This window comes from Phalaenopsis equestris, unplaced genomic scaffold (genome assembly GCF_001263595.1).
Source record: "Phalaenopsis equestris unplaced genomic scaffold, ASM126359v1 Scaffold000123, whole genome shotgun sequence".
In the NCBI taxonomy this organism is placed as follows: Eukaryota; Viridiplantae; Streptophyta; class Magnoliopsida; order Asparagales; family Orchidaceae; genus Phalaenopsis; species Phalaenopsis equestris.
In genome coordinates, this window is record NW_018164565.1 from 1,649,918 (window position 1) to 1,662,837 (window position 12,920).

The 12,920-nt window shown below is 32.6% G+C and overlaps 1 protein-coding gene across 2 annotated transcripts in view; it reads left to right on the top strand.

Moving 5' to 3' along the window:
* The first annotated feature begins 6,088 nt into the window (after positions 1-6,088).
* Positions 6,089-12,920, top strand: part of LOC110021136 (GPI ethanolamine phosphate transferase 3) — a 72,730-nt gene continuing 65,898 nt past the window's right edge. Inside the window, exons 1-4 of one of the 2 annotated variants that reach the window (XM_020719489.1) lie at positions 6,089-6,248; positions 6,334-7,019; positions 7,146-7,180; positions 7,302-7,423. In XM_020719489.1, coding sequence (XP_020575148.1) covers positions 6,649-7,019; positions 7,146-7,180; positions 7,302-7,423 — 528 coding nt within the window. In that variant the 5' untranslated portion in view covers positions 6,089-6,248; positions 6,334-6,648. The remainder of the gene's footprint in view (positions 6,249-6,333; positions 7,020-7,145; positions 7,181-7,301; positions 7,424-12,920) is intronic. The other variant, XM_020719490.1, reaches the window with a different exon arrangement.

A 12,920-nucleotide genomic window follows, 5' to 3' on the forward strand; every position in this document is an offset into this window, starting at 1 on the left:
AATATATATATATATATGCATGTTTATATATACATGTCATTTGCCTTCTATTTTTTAATAATAAAATAATGCATTTTAAAATATATAATGAGTCGTCGCGAAAAATTGTGACATAAATTATAATTTTTAAGAAAATTACAATATACAATTTAAAGACAGGATGGTCATTGTTAAGAATAAATTTTCATTGCAAAGGGTAATTCTTCTATTATCCTAAAGAAAGAATGATAACATAAAATCTTCTTTGATAAATATAGTATCTATATTTTGATTCATTAAAGTTTTCACTGTAAAAGACCGCATGATGATTTTCTTAGCTTAAGACATCACATATACCAACTGCAAATGCATTACATGTGAGTTCGAATGAATTTAGAGGAATTAGGGAGCCTGGGGATCAAGGAGAATGTCATTGAGAGTTAGATTTGATTTAGGGTTTGTTTTGGGTAGCTACAGCTTATCCAACTTATCTCGATAAGCTGCTTATCCTGATAATCTGGTGATAAGCAGCCGATCCAGATAAGTTGTCTGTCTGTTTGGTTTGTGCGTTTAGAGAACAGCTGATTCTGGAAAAATGATCAATCTGCCCTTATACTGGATAAACTGCAGCTGTTTGGTTTGTGTTTTTTGTAACCAGCTGATTTGCAGATCTTTTTACAAATTTACCAAACTTCTTAATGCAATCGTGCATTAGTGTATTAACACTTAAAAAAATATTCATGTCATGACATTATATGGAATATTTACATAGAAACCACAAAATTCTTATGTGTTTACATTTCTAGCATCCAAAGTTTGATATTTATTGTTATAAAGCCATTGGTGATGCTTGAGAGCCAGGCAACTTCCACGACATTTTCATATAAAATATACGTGTAAGATAATAGGTGTAAGGTATTCATATAAAATATACGTGTAAGATATATAAATTTAGGTGTAAGAATCGTGTTAAAATTGATCCATCAACTGAAAAAGAAGAAATTCATTCGCATTTCTTGAAAATCAAAGCAAGTGCTATGGAAACGAAACAAGAGCAAAGGAGCGGCACAGTGCGGGAGAAAAAAAAAAATTGTTGTTTACCTGTGCTCGATCGGTGAGGGAGAAGAGAGGAGCGACGAGAGCGACGTAGAGGAGCGGCAGCACAGTGCGGGAGAAGAAAAAAAATTGCTATTTATTTGTGCTCGATCGGTGAGGGAGAAGAGAGGAGCGACGAGCAATGCAGAGGAGCGGCAGCACAGTGTGGGAGAAGAAAAAAAACGTTGTTTATCCGTGCTCGATTGGTGAGGGAGAAGAGAGGAGCGACGAGAGCAACGTGCAAAATTAGGGCAGAGGAGGAACGAGAGCGACGAGAGGGGCAAGTCGTGTCTTTCGGACATAAAACGTGGATCGTGGGGTCCTACCCGCGATCCGCGTCTAGTAGAAAAATAAAAATGGAGTTTTATAAAAAACTCTTGAAATGAGATTTCCAAACTGAATGTGGCGTTTTGAAAACACCACCGCTACAAATAAGTTCTCTCAAACACACCCTTAGCATTATTGAACATCTTGAGTTCACAAAAAAATTCTTTTGAAGTAATTTTATCGTATGAGTCATGATTGAGCTAGGGTTACTAATGAATCATTTATAAGATGTGGCAAAGCTATGAAAAATTCATTCCTCGGTGAAATATTTGGGAATGGCAAGTCAAGTATAGCTCTAAAATTGGTAATACAATTTCTACAGAATTTGCTTAATTTTGTAAAAAAAAAAAATTATTTAATAGTCGTATGCAGCTTCTTCACCCTAAATCACCCTAAATATTAAAAAAATAAAAATTAAGTGTTTTATGTGGCTCTCTTTATCAAGACTATAAATTAATATATGATTGAAACATAGCACAAGGGATCTTCCATTACAAGGCTTTTAAAATGTGTTTACAAGCCTTGTGAATATATTAAGAACTTTAAGAAGGTTGGAGAGCACAATTAATTGTGTAAATAAATTTTTAATGTCTTAAATGTTACATTTTAGTTATCTCTAGATATACTTATAATCCGATGAAAATCCCTCTTGAGGTCATCGTTGGAAGAATGATTAGCCACGAAAATTAAGTGACGCGCTATCTCACTCGTACATGAAACAAATGATGTCAATCATGTAAGAGTTTTATTTCATTTTTTTTTTTTTATCAAATAATACACTACAAATAATAAATCATATCAAGAGATAATAATAAATTTTAAATTTTGATTTGATCATAAAATAAATATATTTAAGACTGACCCTATACATTTTCATAGATTTCCCCCTGCCAAATTTTTGTGGGATTGAGTTTAATCAATTCCAATATAGAGGTTCTCCATAAAGGCAAATATTTATAGTTGATTACATTATAAGAGAAATTGTCCATGAAAAAACACTCAATTAAAATAATATCTTTCACATTTCTATAAATTACTAAAGTAAAGTATTCAAGATCATTTTGTTGAGATTTTAATTGAGATTTATTCAATTTTGTGATAATTCTTATCGAAGGCCAATGGATGAATGCTTGGAAGCATCAAATACCAAAAGGCTCAGTGGTGCTTCAAACAATCATATAATTGGGATGTAGATTTTAAATTGGGAGTTAATTTTAATTTATGTTGTTCGATTTACTATAAATTTATGATTTACACTCACACAACATAATATTGAGAAGAATCCCAAGAAGTAAAACTTGGACCGTAATGAGAGGTGATAGGGTGCCTCAAATTGTATAAATAAATCAAGCATTACTTGTTAGGTATAAAGTTATAACATAGTCTAATGATAAGCAATGTGACTTGTAGAGTTTAAAATCAATTGGGAATGAGATCCAACTCTACTATATTTATGACCTTGCCGAAAAACGGGTAGCCAAGTAAGCCATATAGCGTCTCCAATTCATGAAGTCTAATAACATGCAATTAAGATAGGTAAAATTGTTATATAAATATATGATAATTAATAGGAATCATGTCTTAACCTTGAAAATCAAGTGGATCAAATATGCAAGCATGCAATTTATCTAATTTATATAAAATTTGGTAGCTTTTCTTAATTAATTTATTATTAATTTTAATTTTATTTGAATCCAATCCAGGGTATAAAGTTTAATACATAGATGCTTGTGCTAAATTTTAAGTGTATAGAAAACCAAATATATTTTTATTAATGTAATTTTCTAGGAAAGACAATCATTCTCACATGTTAGATAAACCTGTAAGTGTAATGGGTGAAGCGCCCAAAAATAAGGAATGAATCAACATGCAATGTAAAAGGATAAATTTTTGTGTAGGTTTTCTAGTTCATATTATTATTATTATTATTATTATTATTATTATTATTATTATTATCATTATCATCATCATTATTATTGTTATTGTTGTTGTTATTATTATTATTATTATTATTATTATTATTTAAGAGAAGTCATATTTCTTTTTTACAACTTTATTATTAATATTTGTTTAGTTAATTGAGTTGAGTAAGAAAAAAAATTTTATCATATGAGCCTACCAAGTTAAGTAGTGCTAATCATGCATATAAAAGAAATATTAGAACAACATACTTTCAAGTGGAGCATAAATGTAAACAAGCAAAACACTGCAAACAAATCAAATAATATAAGACCAATGTATATTAGGGATAACAACAATCCCTAAAAGGAAAAAACTACAAAAAATAAGCCAGTCAAACTCTGCCCTTGTATAAACTAACTTAGAGCTATGGTTGGCTTATAAATATTTTCATCCTTCTTCTATATATTGCCTTCTTTTTACTAGATGTTCTTTTGGCCTCACAAGTTCTCACTAGGTTATGCACTTTACCCTTGCTTATCCAATTGCCCCAAACCCTACCTCCAATCTTACTTTAAATTACAATTGAAACCCAAAAAAATAAAAAAAAAACTCGGCTGAACATACAAAATATGGGTTAATTGACAAGTAGAACCACATAAACAAGTACAAGCACATGCATAGTCTAACATCCACAAATGCTAAGGCTTCTATTATGCTAAAAATAATAGCATTTACAAGAAGATATTTTGGCTTCTTATTTTAAATTGCTTGAGCATTTATTGCCTTGTCAGGTACGTTTTTTTGTAGGAGATATTTGTCATCCTAACATATAGTTTAACATACAAGCAATCTTATAACATGAAAACTTCATGTCAAATAACTCATCACATCACAAAACCACATAACACTTAACAATCAACTCTAAGTACCCTAATCTAAGTTTAAGTTAGTAGGTTAGCAATTATACCTATTATGCGTGGCTTAACATGTTGTGTCTCTAACCAATTTTGTGTTTAAATTTAATTTGATTTGAAATTCATTTTTATCATTTGTGTGCTATCAAATCAAGCAATTAATGGCTTAGGAGTGTGTTTTAAGTTTTAATTTTAGCTTGGATTTTAATGTAGCTTGAGATTTTTAATTGCATTGGGATTAATGGGGCCCACCAATCAGAACACCTTAGCCGAGCAAGATTAATGCTTTGCCAAAGGGCGGCCTTCCATTCTAAGATGTCTAAAGACTGGGTTGGATATATTGTTAAGTTTTTAATTTGATTTTTATTAAAGAAATTAACATTCTTTCATTTTAACTTTCATCTAGTAAACAACTTAAAGTTAATGCCACAATTGCATTGCCTTCGCTTCCACCCCAACTATAGTTTAATTATACTCCTTTAGAATGTATTATGGGATTCCTTCTTACTTTTTTGTGTCTTCCAGTCCATTTTATAGGCTTATTATATGTTTTTCTCATTGCTATGTAAATCATATGAGTTTTTTTCTCAATGTGCACATTAATAAAACTTGCGATAACATTATTATTCGGGATCGTAATATTATTTGTTGTTTGACAAATAATTTGTTAAATATTCGATATTAAACTCGATTATAACTTGTATGATATATGATATATTATTTAAATAAAATTTAATTAAATAAAATACTAACTCGTTCGTTGATAGCTTACATACTGTATGATATATAAATAGTTGATATTAAGTTTCTCTAGATTTTAAAGTTGCCATTTTTAGTTGTTTGTAAGAATTTATGTTAAATAATGTTTAAATGGTACACAAATTATTCTACTAAGCATCCCCTAAGCAAGAGATTCAGGGCAAAATGGAGGAGAAACAAGATTTAAGATATTATAAGCTTTAGAGTTTATATTAAATAAATTAATAGCTGGAACCAAATTTATAAAATTAGTTACTGAATTTTCCGTATGAAAATCTAGATATTCATTTGAATTTTTTGCTCGTTTAAATACTCATTCACTTGTTATAAAGAAATAAAGTATAAATTAAGTCTAGAAATTAAAAAATTCAAATAAATCAAGCTTAAATAATATATGAAAGCTCGACAAAAGCCCAGACCGAACATGAACAATTTATAATTATACCAAGCCAAATATGAAATATGATATAATCGACTTGGTTCAGCTTGATTACAACCCTAGCTGTCCTACATCACCTTTCATAAACTCATACTTTAGGTTGTTGAATTTGTTAAGTGAAAATATATATATATATATATTAAGCACCATCTAAATTAATAAATTATTAATTTTTATTAAACTAATTACTTATCAAGAAATCATTTAATATTAATCAATTATATTAATTAAGAATTTAAATTCCCCTATTTTAAAATTTAAAATATTTATTTTAATAAAATTATAATTAATAAGTAATTATTAATCAATTAAATTAATAAAAATATTTTTAATAAAACTAAATTAAAACAACTCTACCATCCTCGCTTCTCCCTTCCGCGCAGGAAAAATATTACATAAGGACTCCTAACGTATAGCTATGTTCAGATTTAACTGATATGCAGACGTGTTGCTTCCAGGAAACACGTAAATTTTTATGTGATATGACTCGGTAACACGGGAGTATTTTTCCTATATTATTCCGCTTTATTCATGTATTATTGTGATGATATTGATATTCTATTATATTATTATAATAATGAGAATATTTTTAAAATATAATAAAATATGAATAATATACAGAATAAAAATTTATGCATCCTCATTTAATATTTTCCCCTCGGCGCGAAAACCCTCTACTACATCGCTCGCCTTCTCCCGGTTTCGACCAAAACCATGGCCTTCGTGACCGAACCCTTGCGATACAGTCGCAATTAGAGCTAAGGCAACTGTTCCCACCTTTCTTCTTCTTCCGCACCGCTTCTAACCGAAACTATGGAGGCAGATGTAGGAAGGTAACTTCATAACTCCGTATCTTACTTTTGGTTCGAAATCAGTAAAATCCGGATTTATAAAATCCCTGGCTTTATTCTGTCCAAGTGGATTGTCTGGCAGGATTTAGGTCAAATCAAGGTTAGATCCTGCTCTAACAAATGCCACGATTTACTGAATGCGGGAGTTAAGGCAACAAGGAGGCCAAACGGGATTTAAGTTTCTGCAGGATAAAAAATGGCCGTTTTCAGCTTAAATATCGCATAAATCTTGCGTATGCGTGCATCAGTCGTCGCCTTTCACTCGGTGGTGGCCACCGATACATCATACACCAATTGATCGTTGATTTGAATCCTCCACCTCCAGCTTCTCAGGCCTCCTTCCTATCGCCGGATTGAGTGAGTCCTCCACTCTGCGACTGTCATGGGAGAAGGTTCAAAGCATTGCCTGGATGAGTGGCCTGTGCTTACGGCCGGACACCACGATTCTTTTTCTTCCTCTGATATAAAAGCGAAGGCTGCTTCGAAGTGGGATCTGATACGTCCCTTCTTTTTGATTCTCACCCTGCATTCCTTGGCCATCTACCTCTTTACTCGCGGCTTTCTCCTAACCCGAACCGAGCTCTCTTCATTCAGCCATTGCTCTGATCAGTTCGAATCACCGTGTTCCATTCACTTTCCTATAAACGATTCATCATTTTCCGGTGATCGTCCACTCAATGCTAGCGACAACAGTCAATGCTGGACGAGGCCCGCCGTGGACCGACTCGTCATCATCGTCCTTGACGCCCTAAGGTGCCTCTTTCTGTTTGCCCAAACTCCCTTTTTTTTTGGTTCTACTCAAACAAAATCTGGTGGATCGAAGCTTGCTCTGCGTTCTGATGACAAGTACTTATTTTTGGCTTGTTGTTGTGGTTTTAGGTTCGATTTCGTGGCGCCGAGTATTTTCTTTGAAGGTGAGCATTTCTTTTCCCTTGTTTTAATCATTGTCTTTTGCTTTTGCCATGTTTCGGATAAATAGGTGGATTATGCATGTAGTTTTGTTTTTGATGGAGTACTATTGGTTCTTTCTACCAGAGAAGAAGCCATGGATGGACAAGCTAGAGGTGCTGCAAAAGCTGGCATCAGATGAGGCCATGAAAGCAAGGATTTTTAAGGCAATTGCTGATCCGCCAACTACAAGTTTGCAACGCCTCAAGGTGCAGTTCATTATAGTCCTACTAAACCACACAAAAAAAAAAAAAAAGTTTTTCTTTGAAAATGGTTTAAGCCTTAAAATTTTACTTTTCAGTATTTCATACTAATAGATGCCTAAACTCGCAGAAGCATTTCTAAAACTAAGGGGCCGTTTGGGATAACTTCTTAATTTCTAATTTTATTTTAGTTTGTTTTGTTTATGTTTTAATTTGAAACAAAATATGTTTGACAGATTTGATTAAGATATGATTATTTTTAAAAACACTCGAAAAATTAAAATGTTTTCAATAACTTTTTTAATTTGTTTTTAGGAACAAAAGGTAAAAACATATAAAAACACACTAAATAAATGAGTTAAAAAAATGATCCCAAAAAAGCCTTAAACAATTAGTGCCTTGTCATCATTTTTTTTTCTGATTCATTCTGGCAAAGCAACTACATCTCTCTTGGTAGGTGCTTAGTTCTGATATAAGTTGCTAACCATTTTTCTGCTTCCTCGTTAGTTTGCTCTTGCGATCGTTTAAGTATGCAAGCTCCTAGCCTATTTTCAGTATATGAAGGCTTTCTCTAGGTATAGAAGTCTTGGATGAAACAAATAGATGTTTATTTTTAATGTGCCACAAGTACAAATCACACTTAATTCTTCACTCAAGAGCTAACCAACACTATTAAACGCGACTCAAGCCAAAAATCACTTAAAATCATTATCATAATGATGATCATCATCTTCATCAACATCAATCTTTGTCTATCTGTTTATGTTGCCTTTTTTTCATTATTATTTTTCTTTCATTTTTATCGAGTATTGAATGTGTCAACAAGCTATTCCATGTAAATCTTTGCATAACTTCTAACATTAATTTTAATACCCATTATATTAGTGCATTTTCTATCATCTGTTTTAGATTCCAAACCAATAAAGCCTATTTTTAGTATTCTATATTCAATAGGTGTTACTCCCCCGCCCTCAATAAAGTTTATTTTTACTATTCTATATTCAATAGATGTTAGTCTTCTGCCATCTAATTTAATCATTCTTAAATTCATTTCTTATATTTTTGCAACACATCAAATCAATATGCTCATTTTTTCTTTACTCTACTTTGCTAACAATGACTTTTGTACTTGACAATTGGGTCCATACAATACACCTGTCCTGATTATCATTTTATAAAATTGATCTTTAAGACTTCGTGTTATTCTCTTATGGAACTAAGTTTTCATGATATTCTCTTATGAAATAATACTCTTTATGGTTTAATTTATTTCAGCTATTCAACTTTAACTTAAGAAATCATTTCCTCACATATATCATTTTTCTCTGTATAATGGATCAAAGATACTTAATCATAATACATTTTTGTATCATTTTATTGTGCAATTTGTATCATTTTATCGCGCAACATTGACTAATTTTTAGTAAGACCGCACAGATTGAATATATGTCATATTGTGCCACATTTATTCTTCTAATTCCAGATGTTTATGCTGTAATCATTTTTTCTATTGGCGTAACATTTCATTTATTTCAGTAGATGTCTCATCTTTAAATAGCTTTAATTGAAGATCCTTATAATATTTTCAGTAACTAAGGCTTCGTTTGGGGCAACTTACCCGCTGCAGCGGCGTTTTAAAAACATCGTCTAATCGTTTGAAACCTGCGTTTGAGCAGCTTATCCGAAAACACAGTTATTTTTTTATACTAAACGCGGAACGCGGGTCGAACCCTTGGTTCGCGTTTCCAGATAAACGACTTATCTGGATAAGCACAAGCTGCCCCAAATGCATCCTAAAACTCAGTTCAACACACAATCTATAATTCCATATCCTTCCATCTTGACTCTCGATATAGAAAAGAAAAGACCTTTTTATTTAACACAAGCTACTATCTCGATCTTTACAGAAAGTATACTTTCAACTTTGGTCGCAACTAAACAAATGATGAGATGGATCATGTATTTTTAAATGTGTTTTGTGGATTTTAACAATCAACCAGTTGCAGGTTAAGCAGTCGTAATACTATATTTATTTCCTTACATGATCATTTCCTCAAATAATCATTCGAAACCTACTGGTTTAGCCAACCATGATTTAGATGGTTTAGGAATTTAACATTTTCAGCGAGGTTTTGCTAGATGTTCTTTTGGTTTTTTTCCATTAACCTATGTACTGCATTTACAAATAAGTGCGTTCGTTCTCATCCTGTCATGCCTATGATAGAAAGGAGTTACACCTATGTAAGCAAATGCTATAGGATGCGTGCCTAGGCACGAGCAATATTTTTAAGTGATAATCTCAGTTTATTGTACGGGGTTGTGTAATAATTAGTACCCATTAACGGCCAAGAAAATTCAGGAGAATTTATTTTTCTTCTTGTTTGTTTCTCATAGTAAGTTTAGCTTTTACTTCCCAACAGATAAATAATTTATTTTAGTTTGATTTCTTGTCATGCATGTCTTGCTAGAGCCGCATGCTTGTGAGCAAACGTAAAATTTGTCAATGTTAAGTGGAAAAATGAATAATTCATAGACTATCAGGATCTTTCCATGTCCGTTTCCTTTCTCATGATATCCATAAGATTATTTTTTTAAATATATTTGTGCACGGGTTAGGAGATCGAATTGATTGACTCTGTCATATGAATTATTGTTTATTTGGTAATATATTTGAAATTGATCGACGCGACATGTACATGTTGGGATTTGGTCATGAAGATTCCCATTTTACTCAACACAATCAACTATGCACTAACCAACTGTGCTTGCCCTAACTTGAAAAAACGGGTTTGGGCTTGAATCCTTGATTTGGTTACCTGGTTGGTTTTGGATGTTTTCTTATGGCTCGGCTCGTATTTATTTGAACTCCGTTAGATCTCTTGTTAAATGCCGTTAGTTTGAACCGTGATACTATTAATATTTGTCTAATTGCATTGATTTTATTTACTTTTTTTTATGTGTATGCATGGAGGGGTGTTAAAAATTGACGGAGCATGCCAAGTTGACTCGAACCCAACTAAATGAATCTATGTTTGGGTTGATTTGCTTAACTTTTCGGTCAAGTTCAGAAAAAAATCCCAACAAGTTTAATTCTTCGGTTCTGGATTAGTCCATAAACCCGAAACTGACCCAAAATTAACTCGTCAAGCCACAATTGATCTGAATCTGATCCATCAACTCAAAATTGGTTGGAAATTGATTTGAATTCGGCCCAGCTTTTATGCATATATTAATTGACTGATGTGGGTCAGGTTCAGGCTAATCAAAATAAATGTGGGTCGAGTTCGGGTTAGGCTTTATGACCCATTAAATATTTGGGTCGGTTTTGGGTTAAATAGTTTTGGGTTGGGTCAATTTTGGGTTAAATAGTTTTGATAGTTTTGGGTTGGGTCAATTTTGGGTTAAGTGCTAACCTGACACATGAACCCGATTTGACACCCTTATGCGTATGTTTTTTCCAAGAGGAGTGTGGATGTGATATACTTTTAAATATGCCACAAAGTTGTTTGGAAGCCGAATTACTATCGTGCTCTGTATGCCTTTTTTGATGCACCCTTTTTTTTGGTTAATCTGAGTGGAGAACGGGGGAGAGGTTGGTTTAATGGTAACTATGGAAAATTTTGTTAGGAGGTTGAACCATTAATGTGTTTTGTATGATTTGATTTTTGTTATCTGCCTTTCTTATTATTGGTGGGTGCATTTGTTCTTCTTTTGTTGCGAGGTGCTAACTGAAGGTTCCTGTGTCTCTCATACCTTTTTTTTCCATATCTGCATAACTGAAGTTTGATGTATTTTAAGATCTAGAAACTAGTTAGTATAGATAGTGGGCTCAATATCATGTTTAAAAAAAATTAGAGGTATTTACAGGCCTTTTATATTATTAGTTACTCAGGACCCTATCTTTTGTTATCAATTTATAACACCAAATCCTTAACCTTTGGTAGCACACCATCCTCATTATACGGTGTTATTCATGCTTCAACTATTCAAAAAAATTCATAATTGACGTAAATATTGATTTAGAAAAAACTTTCCTAAAACACTATGCTGCTTCCTTCATTTTCCATTAATCTTCATGAAATTGCTTTCCTCACTTGCTTCTCAGTGCCTTCTTAATTACCTTCCTGTGCTTGTTCCCCTTCCACGAGTCTTAATTTGTCTCCCCCCTCACTTCTAGCCTTAACAACAACAACATTGTATCCCTCCGTTAAGGTGGTAAGAAATTAAAAACTTTGTGAGCAAGAAGGGCAAAGAAAGATGGGGCCACAAAGGAGGGGGTCGTTTACAGGCGGCCATTTACTCGAAATTTATATATTTCTGGGATCATTAATGCAATATTCACAAATTTAAGTGGAATGAGCTTTGGCAAAATCAACATTTGCATGAGCTCATGACATAAAATGAAAAACCATTTGAATGATGATGAGGTGATTTAAATTGCAATATCGTTGATGATAATTTTAGATAGATGAGTTGTATGGAAAGGCTTTTGCATAACGATGAACCTTGTAGATATGCTGCCTTTAATTGTTAAATATCTCGTGGAGGAAAGGTCTCATTTGTTGTTGTAATTTTTATGACTATCCGTTTTGACCTCTATGCCAACCTTGATGTTATTCTGACATGGTCATGAGTTATTGTGCCTCCTCGTTTTCTTTTCCCTATTGTTAAATCACGGAAATCTTCTCTTGTAACTTTGGTTAACTGGGCAAAGCATTTGTGCTGCCTAAGTAGGCTTAAATATGTTATTAATTAGTTTATTAAGTTAAACTAAGTTAGGTTAGGTTTAACCATTTAGCCCATCCGACGAGTCTTTTAGATAAATTAGTAAACATGAATGTCTATTAGTGCACATAGGGCCTTTCTGGGGCTTTTTTTTTTGTCACATATTTGTTTTTCATGCGGTTAGATGACCAACGCACATATATTTGACCATCGCTTTCTGGCTGCTTTTTATAGTTTTATTGTGTAAAGCTGCTTCCGAGAACTAAATCTATCAAAGTGCGGCAGCTGTATGAAAGCTCTGCCCAGTTTTAAAAAAATATTTATAATACTTGTATTAGCTTCCAATAAAATATTTTTTCCACAACTTTTTTACAATCATGTCATAAAAAGTTACAATAGCTTCTCTATATAAGCTTAAACAAATTATATATATATATATATATATATAATGAATCCAGGGGCTGAACGGACCTCTTTTTAAAGGGTATAAATTATCTCCCTAGGTCGAACATGAGAATAGCTAAGGCAACGAAAAATAAAATGATATTTTATAAGGGTTAAAAGTGATATTTCAAGGAATGGTACAAGTTCAAATCTAACAGCCTCGCCCCTGTTAGATTTGTTTCATGAGACAGAAATCAATAAACTAAGGTATCCTTTTGTAAGATTCTACTTAAATTAAGTTCTGTCTCTAGTTTTAGGGAAGGAGCAAACTAATAAGTTGGTAAGATGATTGTCATTGCCAGTAGTAACCAATGTATCATCCAATATGTTCCCG